Source organism: Bufo bufo, chromosome 4, assembly GCF_905171765.1.
Source record: "Bufo bufo chromosome 4, aBufBuf1.1, whole genome shotgun sequence".
NCBI lineage: Eukaryota > Metazoa > Chordata > Amphibia > Anura > Bufonidae > Bufo > Bufo bufo.
The window spans coordinates 184,176,463-184,197,378 of record NC_053392.1 but is presented as its reverse complement, the minus strand read 5'-3'; the positions used below and the strand labels follow the sequence as shown (position 1 = coordinate 184,197,378).

At 45.5% G+C, this 20,916-nt stretch overlaps 1 protein-coding gene across 1 annotated transcript in view; it reads left to right on the top strand.

Moving 5' to 3' along the window:
- Nucleotides 1–14,556, top strand: part of PPM1L (protein phosphatase, Mg2+/Mn2+ dependent 1L) — a 306,997-nt gene extending 292,441 nt beyond the window's left edge. The window contains exons 3-4 of the mRNA XM_040428171.1: nucleotides 1,830–1,991; nucleotides 13,963–14,556. Coding sequence (XP_040284105.1) covers nucleotides 1,830–1,991; nucleotides 13,963–14,309 — 509 coding nt within the window. The 3' untranslated portion in view covers nucleotides 14,310–14,556. The remainder of the gene's footprint in view (nucleotides 1–1,829; nucleotides 1,992–13,962) is intronic.
- The last annotated feature ends 6,360 nt before the right edge of the window (nucleotides 14,557–20,916 follow it).

Below are 20,916 nucleotides of genomic sequence, written 5' to 3'. Positions count from 1 at the left end.
AGTGTGGCAGGTGGAGCTGATAAAAACTGGTTCTTGTGATAAATGGGTGACCTTTCTGGTAGCAAACATGATCTGTTGTGTGATTTAGGAATATGTCATATGTCCCTGTGATAAATACATGGCCGGTCCTGTAGCATATATTATCTGTCATATGAATATATCAAGTGATTTCTATGTCCTTTAGGCCTCATGCACACGACCGTTGTTGTGTTCCGTGTCCGTTGTTCCGTTTTCCATGATTTTCTGCGGACCCATTGACTTTCAATGGGTCCGTTGAAAACTCGGAAGATGCACCGTTTGTCATCCGCGTCCGTGATCCATGTTTCCAGTCCGTCAAAAAAATAAGACCTGTCCTATTTTTTTCACGGACAACGGTTCGCGGACCCATTCAAGTCAATGGGTCCGTGAAAAAACACGGAGGCACACAAGATTGTCATCCGCGTCCGTGATCCATGTCTGTTTTTTTCCTATCATTTTTAAGGCAGACTTGACTTAGATATTTTTTTTTCACTTTTTATGTCTGGTGATCCTCCAAAAATCAAGGATGACACACGGGAAAAAAAACTGATCACGGAACAACGGAACCCCGTTTTGCGGACCGTGAAAAAATACTGTCGTGTGCATGAGGCCTTAACCTGTGTGTAATATTTTCCTTAGCAATATTCATAGGGCCAGATTTATCATTACTCTGACAGCTCACTCTACTTTCACATATGGCTAAAGTCAGTTTTAGCCAAGTCAGATTTATGATCGGCTCTTTAAGACTGTGATAAATGTGGTTTGACGATAGCAGTTTATCTGTCAGTAAGCAGCTTTACAAAAGTCGCACGTCTTTACGAAAAAGTTGCATGTTCTTTTAAAAAGACGCATAAGATAAGCATGGTCTGCACTGGAATGATTTTGCGCATTTTTGTGAAGATGTACTTTAATGATAATTCGTATCTACCAGCTGATTGAGAGAAGTATGTATGTGTAATGAATGCCTTCCCAGAAGGCTTGGCCAATAATGGGAGGGAGGCCACTCTCAGCCCCACCCTCTGCTAAATTGGGATAAAAATTAAGGGATTTTGGACATTTCTTTGAAACAATTTGGGGATCCGATCGATGTTGAGGTGTATTCTGCATTCTCCCTCCCCGGGACCAGAAAACTGACTTTTACCAAGCCATTTGCTAAGTATAAGAACCTTTCTGTTTTAATTCTTGAGTGAGTTCTAGTGATGGGTGAGGGTTTCAGCACTCGGACCCCCATTGATCAAAACCTTTGATATGTCACTTTAACATATCAAACGCTTTGTGAAAGCTCAGGGACCCTTCCGCTGTAATTACCATAATAAACCGCCTAATGTATGCTGAAAAAACTACAAATGTATTCTGTTGAAACAAAATGGATCTCATGCATAAAAAGATCTAACAATAAGCTGAAAAGTAAAATCTTTAATGTGATTGGTTTCTGTGACCCTTTTTGTGTGAATAGTTTACATGGCTATGGTTTATATTGTTTAAAGTGAACTGTGACTATACCACCATATTGTAGGCACACCGCAGATTAAAAAAAGGGATTGGCTTGAGTAGTCACAATGTTGCACAAGACTTTGCAGTCGTAATGTGGCTCAAGTCACCACGAGGCAATCATGGGGAAGATTAGGCAGGGGTCATCCAGAAAAGTGGAATGAAATAAAAGGCTGCAGAAGGCAGACTTTGTAAATTGATCAGCCCGTGCCGTCTGCCTCTTGTTTAGTTACTAGTAGCAGAGCTCAGTGTATGTTATCAGGAAGATCCTATGTCTCGGACTACAAAAGACTCAGCACATCTCTGTTTTCTCTTTGCAGGTACCACATGTTTAATTGCTTTGTTATCTGACAAAGAACTCACAGTGGCAAATGTTGGGGACTCACGCGGAGTCTTGTGTGACAAGGATGGAAACGCTATTCCGTTATCGCATGATCACAAACCATATCAGCTAAAGGAAAGAAAGAGGATTAAGAGAGCCGGTAAGATCCTGCCTGCATGAATACACATTACAAGCTTTAACCGTACTATTCACTCACACAAGAGTCAGTGCCGTGCACAACAGGTAGAATCTGGATTTGGTTTTTAGTATCCAGACCATTATTAGAATGGATGTAATGAACGATGTAGCTTATCTCAGAGGAAACAAAGGATGGGACCGGTAAAACGCCAACCTGTCTTACGTCTTTTCCTCTCCAATCAAGCTATCTCTACAGTCTTTTGGTGGGATTCACTCCCAAAAATCTCATCACTATGGCTAGCTTAACATAAGCACTTTAATATATGTCAGACAGTCCTTGCTGTATGTTCCAATTTTGAAAAAAAACTCGGCCTATGTTCAGGGCTGTGGAGTCGTTAAGTTCTGACTCCAACTCCTACATTTTATCGGACTCCGACTCTGACTCCTTCATAAATGGACAATAATTTTGTAGTAACAAATTTACTGTAGTAAAATGGTGACATCAGGCTTTTTCTTACATGTGTAGAGAATCATGTGCAAGTCTAAATGGCAATAAAAGAAACATGTAAAAAGTGCAGCTACTATATTTAGTGCTGCCATAATAGGGTTGTCCAGGAATAAATAACTTCGCAGGTGCCCGCAGCCTGCCTTCGCCATGGAAAGAATTATACTATCTACACCCCGCCGCTCTGGTCTTGCTCTGTTCACTTAAATGGAGTTAAAGGCACCTCATACAGGTTATACTTACCCTGTTCCCCGGCACCCGCGTCACTCCTGATTTCCGCACGGCCACCGCGTCACTCGTCCCCGTCACGGCCTGCTATTAGCTGACACCAGCCCCCCCCCCCCCCCCCCCCGGGAGCGGGATAAGTATAACCTGTATGAGGTGCCCGGATATTTTGGGGGGCATTATAGTCTCTACACGTTTACATGGTGTGTTCAATAAAAACATGGTAACATTTAATTCTTTGTGTTATTAGTTTAAGCAGACTGCAGATCACATTTTATGGCCAGTTTGTGCAGAAATCCATATCATTCTAAAGGGTTCACATACTTTTTCTTGCAACTGTATATAGCGAAGTCCAGCTTCTCCAAAAGTGTTATTCTTAATTCAAATGAAGAATGTGCAGATAAAATCCATACTCCCAATACAGTCTCTACACGTTTTGGATCTCTATAGCTGGGTCCTTATTCATGACTAAGCTACAGTACAGACCAAAAGTTTGGACACACCTTCTCATTCAAAGAGTTTTCTTTATTTTCATGACTATGAAGGCATCAAAACTATGAATTAACGCATGTGGAATTATATACATAACAAACAAGTGTGAAACAACTGAAAATATGTCATATTCTAGGTTCTTCAAAGTAGCCACCTTTTGCTTTGATTACTGCTTTGCACACTCTTGGCATTCTCTTGATGAGCTTCAAGAGGTAGTCCCCTGAAATGGTCTTCCAACAGTCTTGAAGGAGTTCCCAGAGATGCTTAGCACTTGTTGGCCCTTTTGCCTTCACTCTGCGGTCCAGCTCACCCCAAACCATCTCGATTGGATTCAGGTCCGTTGACTGTGGAGGCCAGGTCATCTGGCGCAGCACCCCATCACTCTCCTTCATGGTCAAATAGCCCTTACTTTCAAAGTTTTCCAAATTTTTCGGCTGATTGACTGACCTTCATTTCTTAAAGTAATGATGGCCACTCGTTTTTCTTTACTTAGCTGCTTTTTTCTTGCCATAATACAAATTCTAACAGTCTATTCAGTAGGACTATCAGCTGTGTATCCACCCGACTTCTCCTCAACGCAACTGATGGTCCCAACCCCATTTATAAGGCAAGAAATCCCACTTATTAAACCTGACCTGTGAAGTGAAAAACATTTCAGGGGACTACCTCTTGAAGCTCATCAAGAGAATGCCAAGAGTGTGCAAAGCAGTAATCAAAGCAAAAGGTGGCTACTTTGAAGAACCTAGAATATGACATATTTTCAGTTGTTTCACACTTGTTTGTTATGTATATAATTCCACATGTGTTAATTCATAGTTTTGATGCCTTCATAGTCATGAAAATAAAGAAAACTCTTTGAATGAGAAGGTGTGTCCACACTTTTGGTCTGTACTGTATATCCCTACTTCCAACCTTTAAATAACACTTTAAGGCTACTTTCACACCTGCGTTAGGTGCGGATCCGTCTGGTATCTGCACAGACGGATCCGCACCTATAATGCAAACGCTTAGATCCGTTCAGAACGGATCCGTTTGCATTACTATGAACAAAAAAAATAAAAAAAATTTTTTTTTGTTCATGATAATGCAAACGGATCCGTTTTGACTTTACATTGAAAGTCAATGGGGGACGGATCCGTTTGAAAATTGAGCCATATTGTGTCAACTTCAAACGGATCCGTCCCCATTGACTTACATTGTAAGTCTGGACGGATCCGTTTGCCTCCGCACGGCCAGGCGGACACCCGAACGCTGCAAGCTGCGTTCAGGGGTCCGCCTGCTGAGCGGAGGACAAACGGTGCCAAACTGATGCATTCTGAGCGGATCCGCATCCACTCAGAATGCATTGGGGCTGTACGGATCCGTTCGGGGCCGCTTGTGAGACCCTTCAAACGGAACTCACAAGCGGAGCCCTGAACGCTAGTGTGAAAGTAGCCTAACACTAATATGGTTCTATTAAAAAATATGACACATTCTGCAGAAAACAAGCCAACTGAAAAACAAAACAGTAATGGCTATTGATATGTGGGAACCTAACAGCAATTTTTTTGTAGAAAATGTGCTAGTATTGTGTAACCCGCAGAATACAGTTAAGAAAAACAAGTCTTCATGTGGCTACATCAACTGAAAAATAAAAAAGTTATGGCTCTATGATTGGTAATGCAAAAATGCTAAAAAAGAGTTGTTAATAAACGGGGAGGAGGGTAACAGCAATTAAGTTGTTAGTAGAGGGGAGCATTTTTTCTAATGGGGTAAAGATAAAACAGGGCACTACAGTGTATACAGATCAGCTATGTACTATATATGCACCCCCATGAGGTTTTTTTTTCAACATAAAATCTAATGGCGGGTTTACACAGCCAGACTTTCAAACAGATTATCGGGGGCAAACGTTCCTACCAACGCTCGTTCCCGACAATATGCCCATCTAAAGGAGCAGCCGATCACCCGATGAACGAGCGAAACACTTGTTCATCGGGTGAAACAGTGGTTTGTGCAGACAAGTAAATTGTTTCTGGGCAGCAGATCGTGCTGTCTAAACAGTGATCTGCTGCCCCAAAACAATGCAGCTGTATGAGGACATGAAAATGCAGCGCTTCACCCCAACGTTTCCTTCACTATATTCGGCTACTCCTCGGGCCTTGTAAACCCGCCATAAGACTCATGAAGAGATCAAAACAAGGACAGTGTAAGTACTGCACTACGTACACAAATCAGCTGTGTCTCTGCATTCCAATCTCTGAGGACCAGCACGCAGGATGCTGCCACATTTATTACACCACCCCTAACAGCGTGCCACCATTTATCTGGAAATTACAGTCATTGGTTTCACTGCTGAAAATGGGAGCAGCATCCAGATGTTGAGACAACACAACTCTGTGATGGTAGGACCGGATACAGTTGGATGCATTGATGATGACTCTGGTGGGTTGGGGTCCTCTGTCTTCACGCTAGATTTTAGAAGTACACTGGTGTTATTTATCTGAAAAACCAGAACCCACAATAAAATATGGGATTATATGCAGACTACCATTCCGCATGGGGTTCCCAGTCTCCCCTCCAATGACAGATATGCCAAATGAAATAGCCAGGTTGGTGGGAGGCAGGGGAGAGGGTATAAAAAAAAGTATTTTCCTGGTATCTGGTGCCACCCCCCTAGAAGGTACTGCAATAGTAGATATTACTGAGAGAGTTCTAGATAGATATTGATAGATGAATATTATAGATTGATAAAGATAAAGTTAAAATGCACAAATGATACGGTAACTGAAGAAGAGACGTGAGCATTCTGAACTAATTCAGAGGAAAAGACAGAGATAACGCGTCCCTCCTATGTGACTACAACTTAATAGGTAATTCTCAGCCTCTTCATTGTCCTCGGGTCCTGCATTCAGCTTTATTGGAGGCTTGCAATAAATGAAAGCACATAAAATGGACTCATTGCTTAAAGAACTAATAACTGAGCAAACAATCCTGATATCTGATTCATTCTGCAAACCTCACACGCATTTGGTAATGACCTGAAAACCAACTTTTAGAAAAGCAGCCTGCACACAGCGATGTCAAGTGTACGTGATGTTCTCATTTATTCCGTGATTATTCCCCGGAGAATTAGGAAGCATCACATAGACTTCTCTACCGGTATGTGCTGTGATCAGCATAACATTTAGCCACAGCTCAGTCTGTTGTGTGGAGCTGCTAAGCAGACCTTAGGGCATGTTAAATAATCCATAGTTCATAGACATAGAAGTATTTTTTGATAGTTGTTTATTTGAGAATATTGCCAGATCTGCGCCTACTAATGAATATCTGGCACATAATGCATATGTGACATTTAGGCCTCATGCACATGTGAACAATAGCTGTCAATCTCTGATAACACCGCCTCCTTGTACCAATAGCACTCACATGGCTGCAGATTTCAATGTAAAAATGACAAGTTTTACTGAATCTTTTCTCATAAAAATATATTTGTGTGAGGCACTTACGGTAGTACAGTGAAGAACCTAGGAAATCAGGGAATAAGCGTAGTCGGTTGTGGTGTGCCGAAACCGAGGATGAGGTAGGCCTGAGAAAGAAGAGGGCCCACCCAAGGAAAGAGATGTGGAAGAAATGAGTTATAAATGAGTGGAGTGGTGGGAGGGTCAAGTTCAGACCTCGGACGGTGCAGGAGCCAGGTAGAGGGGTGCCCTAAATAGGCTGGAGGCGGACCTCAGCCCCTCCCACAAATCCAGGCCAAAGCCTTCACACTTGTGTGAGGCACTTACGGTAGTACAGTGAAGAACCTAGGAAATCAGGGAATAAGCGTAGTCGGTTGTGGTGTGCCGAAACCGAGGATGAGGTAGGCCTGAGAAAGAAGAGGGCAAAAAGAAATAAACAGTTTATTGTATTCGATATACATGAAAGCTCAACCCGACATGTTTTGGAAAGCGTTTCTTAACTCCCGTGTTGGATTGGGGATGTAACGTGCGAAAGCGGATGACTTCCAGCGCCCCAACTTCTTAATGACATGAGCCGGGATGTTGGCACTGGAGGCCGTGGACGCGGCCCCGATCCGAAAGGAGTGCCCAGAGTAGTTGGATGCGTTGAGGCCTAGTTGAGTGAGGGATGACCTGACATAGGTCATAAAGGTGGTGGTGGTGAGTGCAGACCCACGCAGTTGAAGTAGTGGCTGACAGGGTAGGAACTTGTGATGCTGTTTGTATGCGTCCAGAACCCCGACTGGGCACCATCTGTTCTGCGTAGGGTAGTATGGAATGTCCACGGGTGAGAGCTGACTGCTTTTGGAGTGAGGTAAGGTTAGGATATAATGATCCCCGTGTTTCGTCAAGTGTGAGGCTAGCAGACAATGTGTGGTTTGGGTCGCCGAGGTCGTGGTGAATTCCCCGGGCCTCAGGAATCCGTAGAAGGCCAGGTACATCGCTGTTTTGATGATGGAGTTGGTATCAGCTTCAAAAGGTCTGGTGTCTAATAAGTCGGATAATGCCTTGAAAATGTGACTGTTAATGGGCAGTCTCTGTGTCGGCCGTGCGGGTTCTGTCTTCTGAATGCCTTTGAGTATGGTTTTGATCTGGTGCGAGGCCATGAAACTGATGTTGTTAGGGTGTATGATCAGCATGTGATGTTGAATGCCGGTGAGATAGAGTTTGATGGTGTTGTATGACAGTTTGAGCTTGAGGTGGCAAAAGGAAGCAAACCCCAGCAGGGAAGTCATGACAAATGGGTGCGTGATGTTGTGTTCCAACAGGAACTTGTTAAACAGTGTGAATGCTCTGTTGTATGACCTGCGTGTGTTGTCTGATAGTGCAGAATGGGATAATAACTGGCTATGGCGCATGATGACATCTAATCCAGAATGAGCTGGTGAAATGACGGGGTGATGGAGGCCGTGGGTGACGCTGACGGGAGAGCCTGAAGAAACGCCTGAAATTGGAAACGAGACAGATTGTCAGCTGCCGTATTGCACCTTCCCGGGACGTGGAAGCAGTGTATGAAGAAATTGTTGCAAGCTGCCGACCAAGTAAGCCTGCGCAGGAACCTCATGATTGTGAGGGATTTGGACCGACCCCTGTTAATGATCTGGCAGGTTGCCTGGTTGTCTGAGTAGCATCGGACCGACCTGTTTGCCCATGAATGACCCCACGCCACGGCGGCCGCCACGATGGGGTAGATCTCGAACAGAGCCGAGGTAGTGGAGAATCCCTCCAAACCCTGGACCGCAGGAGGCCAGCTACCCCACAGCCAATCGTTCCCAAAAATGGCCGCGAAACCTGTGGTGGATGCCGCATCCGACCAGATTGATGGGGAAGAGTCCGACAGCTGAGGGAGGAACATGCTCCTGCCGTTCCAGGCGGACAGAAATCTCCTCCACATACCCAGATCTGCAGTGGCGTGGGCATCCAGGGGCAGCCTGTGAGAGTCGTGAAGGAAAAGGGGGAAAAGGCGCAGAAGCCGTGAAATGAACGAGCGACCCTGGGGGATGATGCGCATGGCAAAGTTCAGGGAACCCAATAGGGACTGTAATTCCTTGCGATTGCAGTTGCCGAGTTGAAGGTAATTGTCTATGTGGTTGAGAATAACCTGGATCTTCCCGAGTGGCAAACTGGCTTGCATAGACGCAGAATCCAACTGAATGCCCAAGAAGGTGATGACTGTGTCCGGCCCCTCTGTTTTCTTAGTGGAGATGGGTACCCCAAGTTCCCCGAACAGCTTGATGGTGGCCCTGAGGCTGGCGGGAGGGGAGATGTTTTCCTCTACGAGTAGAAAGTCATCAAGGTAATGCAAGACCATCGGGTATCTTGCTACGTTCAAGAGCAACCAGCATAGTGCCTCCGCGAATGTGTCAAAAATGGCCGGGCTACTCTTGGATCCGAAGGTCAACCGGGAGAAAAAATAATAGTTTCCGGACCACTTGATGCCATGAAGGTGCCATAGCGACGGGTGAATTGGTAGCAATTTGAACGCATTGGCGATGTCGGTTTTGCTGAGCCATGCTCCGACCCCTGCTTGCCTGATGGCGGTGATGGCGTGATCTATAGTGGTGTATTGGAGTGAGAATTCCTCCGACGGAATAAGGGAGTTGAGACTGGGGTCGGCTGAACCGTGTGGTGCCGATAGATCGATGATTAGCCTCTGTTTCTGGGAAGATTTCCCGGTGACGATGCCAATGGGATTGGTGCGCCATGTGGTGAATGGGGGTGTCTTGAATGGTCTTAGCATGAAGCCCTCTGCGACTTCCTGGGCTATGAGGGCGTCAATTGCGGTGGGGTTGCCTTGGGCGGATAGGAGATTTGGACATTCCAGGGTGCCCGTCGGCATGTGCAGGATGCCCGTGTGGAAGCCTTCTGTCAGCCCCGCCACGAGGAAATCCGTGAGATGTCTGGATGGGTGCTGAGCCATAAATGCTGTAAAAACCGGCATATTTATGGTCGATAGATATGGTTTAGAAAACATTTTATTTGGACACATTGATTTGGCATGTGCCCGGAAACAATTGGTACAAATGTGCAACAACCTACACCCACTGAAATTGCAGGATCCCACATTGAAATTGTTGCAAATCTGGGACTTGCCCAGAAACTTGATTGGCCGCCCCAGCTTGTCCCGGCTTGATTTCTCCGTGACCCAGGAGGGGTCGGCCGCTTGAGAGGGGGCTTGTGTGTCCGCCGCGTTCGGGCAGAAATTGGTGGTGTGGGCCGTGGAGGAGCAGTGCACACAGGCTGGCGTCCTCAGGCCTGCGAAGTGTCGGCAAAAAATGACAGTGTCGATTCTTGCCCAGTTGGAGCGGACTCCGTACTGGGAGAAAGCCCCTGCCACCTTTGCCGAAAAAGATCTATGGTAGTCATAGAATGCCGACCCCCCATATTTGTTGCCCAGGTCCACCAGTTTGTGCATGTAGAGGTCAAACTCCTCCCTTCTGTTAGGGTAGACCGTGCAGATGACCTCCCTGTAGATGCCGAAAGCCAACACAAATTCTGGAATAGACAGTTTTCTATTGAGGCGGGCATCCCTAGATTTGACCACAACTGAGACATCGTCGTAGGCATAAGTTTTGTTCTCAACAATATCTTGAGAGGCAATCAGGAGGGAGGCCAGGTTCACATCCTTACCTTCCAGAATGTCCCTTTTCAAGTGCTCCGGTATCATGTGCGCCGGGCTGACTTCTTGGTCATCTGGGTTGATGGATGGCACGCCCACTGGCAAACCGGATGGTGCCGGTGACGCTGCTGGTGGTGGCCCTGCCAAGGAGAGGGATGTGGTGACCGACTCCAGCCTCTCTAACCTGTCGTTGACCCTGGACATGGACGTCATCAAAGAGGCCAGCATGGCGTGTATATCCCCTGTGCTGGACTGGCTGGGTCCTTCCCCTGCCTCCGCGTTACTGGTTGACGTGCGCAGTAGTCGGAAAAGCTCCGCTTTCCTTGCCGTGGCGGGGAAGGGGATCTGCCGTCTCCTCAATTCCGTCGTGATACGCGGAATTGTCCAGGATCTGATGGACGCTGGGCTGGCAAGATCGTCTCCCTGGGCTAAGGTGATGGATCTAGCCGGAGTGCCAGGAAGGGAAAAGTTCTCAATTCCTTCCAGAGACATGCTAAAACAGAATAGTTTGTTAGTGTGGGGAAACACAGGACCGTGCTGGCAAGCTAGCTATGCCGGATGGCGAAATAATTAAGCCTAGGATGGTGACAGATGAGGCCCTGCTAATTGCCGAGCGGCTTGAGAGGCTCTATCTATGAGTTGGCGCGAGGGGTTGATGAGGCCACTGACGTGGTGGCAGGAGTGTGAGGCCTCTCGGTGACTTGTAAGACAGGACTAGGGAAAGGGAGTGACAGGTGAGGCCCTCTCTATGCAACAGCGAGGCGGCTTACTAACGAGTGGCGCGATGGGCGGCTGCCTCTGAGCGTGTGAGGCGGGGTGTTGGCCTCGCGGACCACTGACTGATGGCGAAGCCAAGAGGGGGTTAATCTAGTGGGATTCCGAAGCCCCTGATGCCAGCACGCTGACCCTAACGGGATGGACTGAAATGTAGGAAAAATAAACGATTGAGCAGGTGTACGTACCTGGTAGCAAGAAAAAAGTCACTGGATACGTGCAGCGTAAATAAGTCTAAGCTTGACCGCCTAAAAGAGGGGCAGACAGAAAGTGTTATGACGAGAGTTGACTGTGGTCTGAACGTTTAGCATGACCTGAGAGGATGGCGCCGTGAGTTGCAACGGTGACCCGGTATGGTGGATGGTATGTGAAATGAGGCCCCGTGCCGTGGCGGAAGGTGTGAACGCAGACCTTTTTTTTTTTTTTTTTTTTTTTTCATGGCGGGTTTTACTGAGATATTGATGTTACAATTGAAAACGTTTTTTTTTTTTTACCATATGGCGGGTTCTTTATTTTTTATTTTTTTTTCCATGGCGGGTTTCTTTGGTGATTGTATGAAGCGTTTTGAATGGTGTGATATTGGTGGATTTTTATTGTACATTGATGTTGGCATGGCGGGTGTGTTCCCTGATGCAAGCTCTTGTGATGATTGACTTGCGCCCCCCCTGAATGCGCTGCCTGATGGAGGGGAGCGGTAGCTGGATCTGTGGTGCTGGTGCAGGGGTGTGCATGCGGCACCCCTCGGCTCCCCACCCCCACACACAGCGCACGCGCGCGGCACCTGTGCCGACCGCCAGGCTACCGCGCATGCGCCGCCACGACCGCGCAGCGCCCCCCGTGCATGCGCAAACCGGGCGCCGGGACGCGGCGGCCGCCATCGACAGCGCGGCAGGAGGACGGAGGCGCGGGCCGGCGCGGCGGCGGGGAAGAGGGGGACCGCGGCACTGGTGTTGGCTTGTGGAGGGGGAGCGTGTGGAGCGGCCGGGATGCGGCGAGCATCTGGTGCAAGTGAGAGGGCGGGCGTGCCGCTGATCTGGCGAGGGGTGTGAGGGGAAGGAAAAGTGCGTGGGATGATTGGTGAGGAGGGGAACGGCGTGGTGGCTGCCATGGGAACCTGGTACACGCGTTGGCAGTGCTAGGAGTGGGGATGCGGTGTGGTACGCGTGCATGCATGACCGGAAAAAGGTGGCAAACATGAAACCGTGACTTGGAGTGAAACTGTGACATGGTTGAAATGGAAATGGTGAAATGAAACGAGCTGGTACAGGGGCAGCCGTGAGGCCCTGTGCTGTACCGTATGAAAGACTCACAGTTTTAACAGGCAAAAACGTGACCCGCAAGGAACCAGGTGAAGCCGGACGGATGGAACCGGAATGCTCCAAATCCTGGACCCGAAAGCAACGAACTTCAGAAAAACAGCAACTCGTAAGTAACTTCTCCAGTTAACTCCACACGCGACTCTCTCTCTCTCAAGTTCAGACCTCGGACGGTGCAGGAGCCAGGGGACCTCAGCCCCTCCCACAAATCCAGGCCAAAGCCTTCACACATATCTGCTCTGCTTCTGCTCTACAACATAGTGCTTTCAGATTCCAATAGATTTTTTGGTGACAGGTCCTCTTTAAAATGCCCCCCAAAAGGTCTTGTATGGCTTTATAAAACACAAAACAAGATGAAAAACAATAATTAAAAAAGGAAAGCCACCACTGTCCTTCATAAAGTATACATCCCTGTATCAAAACAACTCTAACAGAAATGCAACACAATTTGAAAACATATTTTAGTTGCACTTTGTGCTATTAAAAAGAAAGATATATTTTTCCTGTTTTCACATTTTCTCAGGTATTAAAAAAACGTATCACTGAAAAAAGACACAAAAATTATCTAAATAAACAAAAATGTAGGATTTTTGAAGCTGCATGTGCTGACAAAAACGAAAATGTGTCTGTGAGGAAGGGGAGATAAGGCTACTTTCATATCTGCGCTTTTGTGTGCGTCATGGGAACGCAATGAAACGGAACGGAATGCATTCTTGTGCGCTCCTTTCCCTTCTGTTCAGTCTTGTCCAATTGATAATGAATGGGGACGAAACTATTGACGGATCTCAATAGCGGAAAGGAAAAGAGCAGATGTGAAAGTAGCCTAAATGGCCTAGTCTTAAACTGGTTATTGTATGGGAACAGTTCAAAGATTATATGCTAAAAGCTAAGGACACCTATGGGGGAATTATACTCATTTTGGGCTATAAATCCTTTTTTCAGTTGATCACACCCACTGCCTTTAAAATGACAGCAATAGACCCCTTGAGATCCCATGCCTGCGCAACCATTCCATGAAAGCGCGTGCGCACTATGCATCGTCACAAGTCGGGAATAAAACCAAAGATGTGCGCATGCGCCGTTCTGGGCACGGATGCGCAGGCACGGAATCTAGTGCTGTCAGTCTAAAGGCAGGGGGCGTGCACTACAGCAGAGGGGCCTCATTATGGAGCACCAGTGGCGTCGCTGAAGTGCTGCTCGAACCGCATAAGCCCGTCTCCTGGTGCTCAAATACTTCATTTGCATATTTCTAAAAGTTCATTTTTCTCCACCACTGACAGCAGAAAGAAAGGAATCGTTTTTGCCTGCGTCATGAACTCTACCAGGCTATATACCTGGTAGGGTAGCGTTGATCCGGGTGACGGAGCATCTTAGGTAATTGTGATGGCAGGAATGAGTTAGTATATTAGAACATAAATCTAATAACCAGCACAGAATGTAGCTTTTAGCTCATTACTGTATGCAGGTGAAAGCCTTCCTAGCACATACCTATACGACATTAGGAGTTACTTCAATCATACTGAAATGGACATGCTATTGTTTTGCTATTAGTGAATAACAGTCCCATTCTTTTTGTTTTGCAGGTGGTTTCATCAGTTTCAATGGGTCTTGGAGAGTTCAAGGAATTTTGGCAATGTCCCGTTCATTAGGAGATTATCCCTTGAAAAATCTGAACGTCATCATATCAGACCCTGATATCTTGAGCTTTGACCTCGACAAGCTGCAGCCAGAATTCATGATCCTGGCCTCTGATGGGCTATGGGATGCCTTCAGCAATGAAGAAGCTGTCCGTTTCATTAAAGAACGCCTGGATGAACCTCACTTTGGAGCCAAAAGCATTGTGTTACAGTCCTTCTACAGAGGATGTCCTGATAACATAACAGTCATGGTAGTAAAGTTCAGGAATAGTAGTAGAACAGATGAACAATAAGGTGTTTGCTTATTTACAGACGGACTTCAGGCAAACTATTTTATTTTAATTAAGTAGAAAAATGTGAACACATTATTAAGATTGCCCCTTGACTCCATATCCACGTCCTAGACTTTAACATGGACTCATGCAGCTAATGTATCCATTGACTGTAACTTATGAACGCACAGAAAGTATATATTATACCCAACATTGTTCCATTCTTAACAAGCAACTATCTGTATTAAAGGAAAGTGTTACCCTCTAAGGAGGCTTCAAGGCATTGTTCTTGGGTGGAGGTCAGAATATGAATAAAGAACGTATTCACTTTTACAGCCATTTGTCTAATGTATATCCAGGAAGAGTCCTGACAAGCATTGTGAAACAGTAGTAAAGATGTAGTATTAGAACAATAATGGTGTCACCTATCAGTTGCTTTGTCTTGAAGAACAATTTAAAGCTTACCTGCTCAACTGTTTGCCATATCTTCTATGGTGTTTTCTTGTAAAAAGGGAGACTCTATACTTTGCTATTTTAAACATTGGATGATGGACATCTAATAAAAACTCCAGGACATGTATGACAAACTTTGGTGTTTTATCACAAGTGGGTTATTAGGTTTCTACATGTTTCTCTAGGATCAACTGCATAGCATAGCTCTGTCTATACTCCAGCTGATGGGGCATTTTGAAATTTGGCAACCAAACACTGTAACCTTAGATATGATCCATGCATTGATTACCAAGCAAGTGAACAATCAGGGAAACGGACTGAGCAGGCAGTGATCGGGAAGGAACCATTGCTTCCCAATAAGGGCCTGTACATGCAGCAACCACATCCAGTGTATGGGGCCAGGAATGGCCACTGCTGTCACTCGTTCTCATACAGATTCATGGTTTCTGGGAAGCAGAAGCACAGTGCTATCTGCTGCCTAGAAATAATGATTTCATGTGCTGCATCAACGATTATTATAAGTGTTTGCTCATTCATAATCGGGGACACCTTATATGGGGACAATTATTGGGAATGAGCTTCATACGAATGTTCGTTCCTGATAATAGACCCGATAATAGTTCCAAGTTAATCCACCATTAGGGTCCATTCACATGTCCGTAAGTGTTTTGCAGATCCGCAAAACACTGACACCTGCAATGTGCGATCCGCAATTTGCGGACCACACATAACAGACACTATAATAGAAAATGCCTTTTCTGGTCCACAATTGCGGACAAGAATAGGACATGTTCTATTTTTTCAGGAACGGAATTGCGGATCCCAAAAAAAACGGATCCCGAAAAAACAGATGCCGATCCCGAAAATGCGGATGCGGATCCCGGAAATTCGGATTCGCATCTGTTCCAGCCCCATTAAAAGTGAATGGGTCCGAATGTGGACCCAAATTACAGACGTGTGAATGGACCCTTAGGCCTCTTTCAGACGGGCGAGATTTCCGCGCGGGTGCAATGCCTGAGGTGAACGCATTGCACCCGCACTGAATCCGGACCAATTCATTTCTATGGGGCTGTGCACACGAGCGGTGATTTTCACGCATGACTTGTGCGTTGTGTGAAAATCGCAGCATGTTCTATATTCTGCGTTTTTCACGGAACGCAGACCCCATAGTAGTGAATGGGGCTGCGTGAAAATCGCAAGCATCCGCAAGCAAGTGCGGATGCCGTGTGATTTTCACGCACGGTTGCTAGGAGACGATCGGGATGGGGACCTGATCTTTATTATTTTCCCTTATAACATGGTTATAAGAGAAAATAATAGCATTCTTAATACAGAATGCTTAGTACAATAGCGCTGGAGGGGTTAAAAATAAATAAAAAATAATATAACTAACTCATCTTAATCCACTTGTTCGCGCAGCCCGGCTTCTCTTCTGTCTTCTTCTTTGCTGTGCACAGGAAAAGGACCTGTAATGACCGGCGACACGCACAGGGAGGGAAAAGGGAAAGCCCTGCCCAAGGGAGAGGGAAAGGTGGTGACCCCTGACTCACCTTGCGGCTGGCACCTGACTGCCCTGACGTCCCTATACGGGTTCCTCACCCGTGCGGCGATCACGTGCCTAAACCCTGGCTTTCCCTAAAATGAGCCCTAGATAGTGAACGGGCCGGTGGGATCGCTAGTCCACACCACTGACACTAAGAGGGAAACACCAGGGAGAGGACAGACAATACAGACAAACACATACACCAAGGTGGGCGACCACAGCAGACCACAAAGGTCCAACAGGGATCCGGAGGGTAGCGTTCTGGACCAACAACCAGAGAACGCAGCAACACAGCTCCAGAGGGTCAGTATAGATGTCCAGGCAGGAAGCTCTATATCTGGCAACCAGAGAAGTGTGAGAGGGGAATATAAGGAAGTTGGGAGTGCTGGACAAGGAACAGCTGAGGAGAAGGAGCTACGAATCCCTGAGTGAGCCAAAAGGGTTTGCAAAGCAAACCCAGAAAGCTACCATAAGGAAACAGCCCTATCTTACATAGAGCACGCAGCCAACCGCTGCGACTTCCTGACCCAGGGTATAACGGAGTCAGGCGTGGTTCTTGACACCCTCGTGACAGGACCTGTGGTGACGTCACCAGCGCCCATCACATGGTCCGTCACATGATCCATCAACGTGGTAAAAGATCATGTGATGAGCGCATTGATGTCATCAAAGGTCCTATTCCTCAAAGAAGAAGACAGAAGAGAAGCTGGGCTGCGCGAACAAGTGGATTAAGAGGAGTTAGTTATATTATTTTTACAAGCTACACAACACCTAACCCAAACCCGAACTTCTGTGAAGAAGTTCAGGTTTGGGTACTAAACATGCAGATTTTTCTCACGGGAGTGCAAAACGCATTACAATGTTTTGCACTCGCGCGGAAAAATCGTGCATGTTCCCCCAACGCACCTGCATCTTTTCCCACAACACCCGTGTGAAACCAGCCTTAGGGACAAAAGTGCTTCCCATTGTTATGGGCAAAGGCTTTTTGACCCTGGTATAGTTTGCCTGGCCAGGTTGTCCTGGCCATCATTAATAAAGAGATGCAGTAATGCTGCCAGTGGTAAATTATGCTTGAAGGAATCCACAGCCAAAAGGAAGTGTATTTTAGCCAGTCACAGGATAAACACGAATGCGTATTTGGGGTATAATTGGTGAAAAGTATTGCATGATAATCACTGGCAGCAAGAAAGATTTAGAGAATTAGATATATCCATATACTGTACCTTAGAAAAGGAGCAACTCTAAGCTTTGTTTATAGCTTACATTCTCAACCTGAAAAAAGTGCAGTCTAGGGAGTGATTACACTGTCTAAAAGTAAGTGTAAACTTATATAGGCAAACTGAGCCAGAATTATCACACTGACTGCTGGATGATATATCTGGCACACCTTTAGACTGTCGAGTCTCCCTTTTCCTCACCTACTTGATAGCTTAGTTTACTCCAAAAAATGCTCCGAAATGCTGGTGCATTTTTGGTGCGATGCACCACATTTATGCCATTTTCCACAAATCCACTCCAACTTTCCACAAAGTCCCAATCTCTTGACAGACAAGTCACAAAAAAGTGTATAACTGTCCAAGAGTAAGGTGCAAACTGTGCCAGAATTGTGGCAGATTTTGTACTGTAAATCCCCTAATAGAGGCTCTCACACTATTTTCATACTTAAAAAATACATTAACATAAAAACTTGGTTTTACAAGTCTTTTTGTCGATTTTTTTAATTTTATTTCTCCATGTCTCTATATTCTAAGAAATACTAATCCTGTCGTTTTCACGCTAGCTACTAATCTAATAATACCCTGACACTGGGGTCTGTTCTGTGTAGATCACTTGTCAGCAGTCATCTCATTATTAAAATAGGCAGAACTACAATGGCAGATATTACTTTTAGATATCACAGGATCCGCCATTCACAATATTTAAATTTTTTAATTTTTTTTCCTTTATAATCTTTATTAGTAAAAATTCATAATACAATCCCTTCAATAAAAAAAAGAAAGGAATATATAATAAATCTAGTTTATCATCAACCCTTGGTACCCCTAACCCACCCAAACCAACCTGTCAACCCCTGTTTGAGATGCAGGGAGAAGAGGAAAAAAAAGGGGGGGGGGGCAGGGAGAAGAGGAAAAAAGGAAGCAACTTAATTTCTTAAAAGTACATGCTCCCTCTATTCCCTAAAACCTCCAGGGTAACCAAATCCTCTTCCAATTATCCTCATTTTTTCTTTGCTTATATAAAATGCTTTCATTTCTTTTGACTTTATTCACTACATTAACCCACATCTTTACATTGGGGGAGTTCCTAGAGAACCACAATCTTGTAATCATTAAGCAAGCCAGAAAGATGACTCTAAGGCCTCATGCACACGACCGTATTTTGTTTCCGTGTCCGTTCGGTTATTTTTTATTTTTTTTGGCGGATAGGATGCGGACCCATTCATTTCAATGGGTTTGCAAAAAACGCGGAGAGCGAACCGTGTGCTGTCCGCATCAGTAAGTCTGTTCTGTTGCTCCGCAATTAAAATAGTGCATGTCCTATTTTTTTCTAGTTTGCGGACAAGGATAGGCATTATTACAATGGATCAGCAAAAAAAACGGATGCCATACAGAACGTCATCCATTGTTTTTTGCGGACCACAAAACACATATGGTCGTGTGCATGTAGCCTAATAAGAAGTATTTTGATATCTTAAAGTACAGTTAGGGTACATTCACATGACCGTGTGTAATTCTTTCAGTTTTGCGGTCCGCAAAAAACGGAACCGTGTGTCCGCATTTTGCGGACAAATGACTTCCGTTTGTGTTCTGTATGTCTTCCGTTTCTTACGGGGAAAAAAGTATTGAGAGAAAAAAAAAGATTGAGAAAAAAAAAAGAATTAAGGCCTTCAAAAATACGGAAACGGATCCGCAAGAAAAATGACATACGGAAACCATTCCGTATGTCATCCGCAATTTGCGGATCCATTGGCTTGAATGGGGCTGCGGACCGATCTGTGCGGACAATAGTAGGACAAGCTTCATATTTTTGCGGACTAGAAATGCGGAAACATGAATGCGGACAATGTACTGAACGTTGTCCGCACATTTTAGGCTACTTTCACACTTGCGTTCAGAGAGGATCCGTCTGGGGTCTGCACAGACGGATCCGCTCCTATAATGCAGACGTTTGGATCCGTTCAGAACGGATCCGTCTGCATTATAGTTTAGAAAAAATTCTAAGTGTGAAAGTAGTTCAGACGGATCCGTCCAGACTTTACATTGAAAGTCAATGAGGGACGGATCCGTTTGAAAATTGAGCCATATTGTGTCATCTTCAAACGGATCCGTCCCCATTGACTTACATTGTAAGTCTGGATGGATCCGTTTGCCTCCGCACGGCCAGGCGGACACCCGAATGCTGCAAGCAGCGTTCGGGTGTCCGCTTGCTGAGCGGAGGCTGAACGCTGCCAGACTGATGCATTCTGAGCGGATCCGCATCCACTCAGAATGCATTGGGGCAGTACGGATGCGTTCGGGGCCGCTTGTGAGCCCCTTCAAACGGATCTCACAAGCGGAGCCCTGAACGCTAGTGTGAAAGTAGCCTTATTCACCCATAAAAATGAATGGATACACATCTATTCCGCAAAATGCGGATCGGATGCGGATAAAATAATACGGTCGTGTGAATGTACCCTTAACCTCAGAAAAATCATTCAGCAAACAGCATTGTGGGATCAATACCCCCAAATTGTGCTCTATAAATTCTGAAATTAATCTCCAATAATTACTTATCTCACAACAAAACCAAAAAATGTGTAAGAAGTCGGTGTCAAGCGCGTCACATCTGGGGCAATTAGACGTTTACCCTATACCCACATTTATTTAGCCACATCGGAGTAATATATAGTCTGTACATAATATTAAACTGAACTACAACATGGTTAAAATTATGTGAAACAAATCTTAGGTTTTTAAATATATCGTCCTAATCTAATGTGCCTATATGTTTTCCGCGCGGATGCGTTGCGGGAGGTGAACGCATTGCATCCGCACGGAATCCTGACCCATTCATTTCTATGGGGCTGTTCACATGAGCGGTGATTTTCACGCATCACTTGTGCGTTGCGTGAAAATCGCAGCATGCTCCTCTTTGTGCGTTTTTCACTTAACGCAAGCCCCATAGAAATGAATGGGGTTGCGTGAAAATCGCAAGCATCCGCAAGCAAGTGCGGATGCGGTGCGATTTTCACGCATGGTTGCTAGGAGACGATCGGGATGGAGACCCGATCATTATTATTTTCCCTTATAACATGGTTATAATGGAAAATAATAGCATTCTGAATACAGAATGCATAGTAAAACCGCTGGAGGGGTTAAAAAAATAATAATAATCATTTAACTCACCTTAATCCACTTGATCGCGATGTCGGCATCTCCTTCTGTCCCCTTTACTGAATAGGACCTGTGGTGAGCATTAATTATAGTTCAAGGACCTTTGATGACGTCACTCCGGTCATCACATGGTATGTCACATGATCTTTTACTATGGTGAATCACCATGGTAAAAGATCATGTGACGTACCATGTGATGACCGGAATGACGTCACCACAGGTCCTGTTGCTGCACAGAGATCAGATGAAGCCAGAAGGA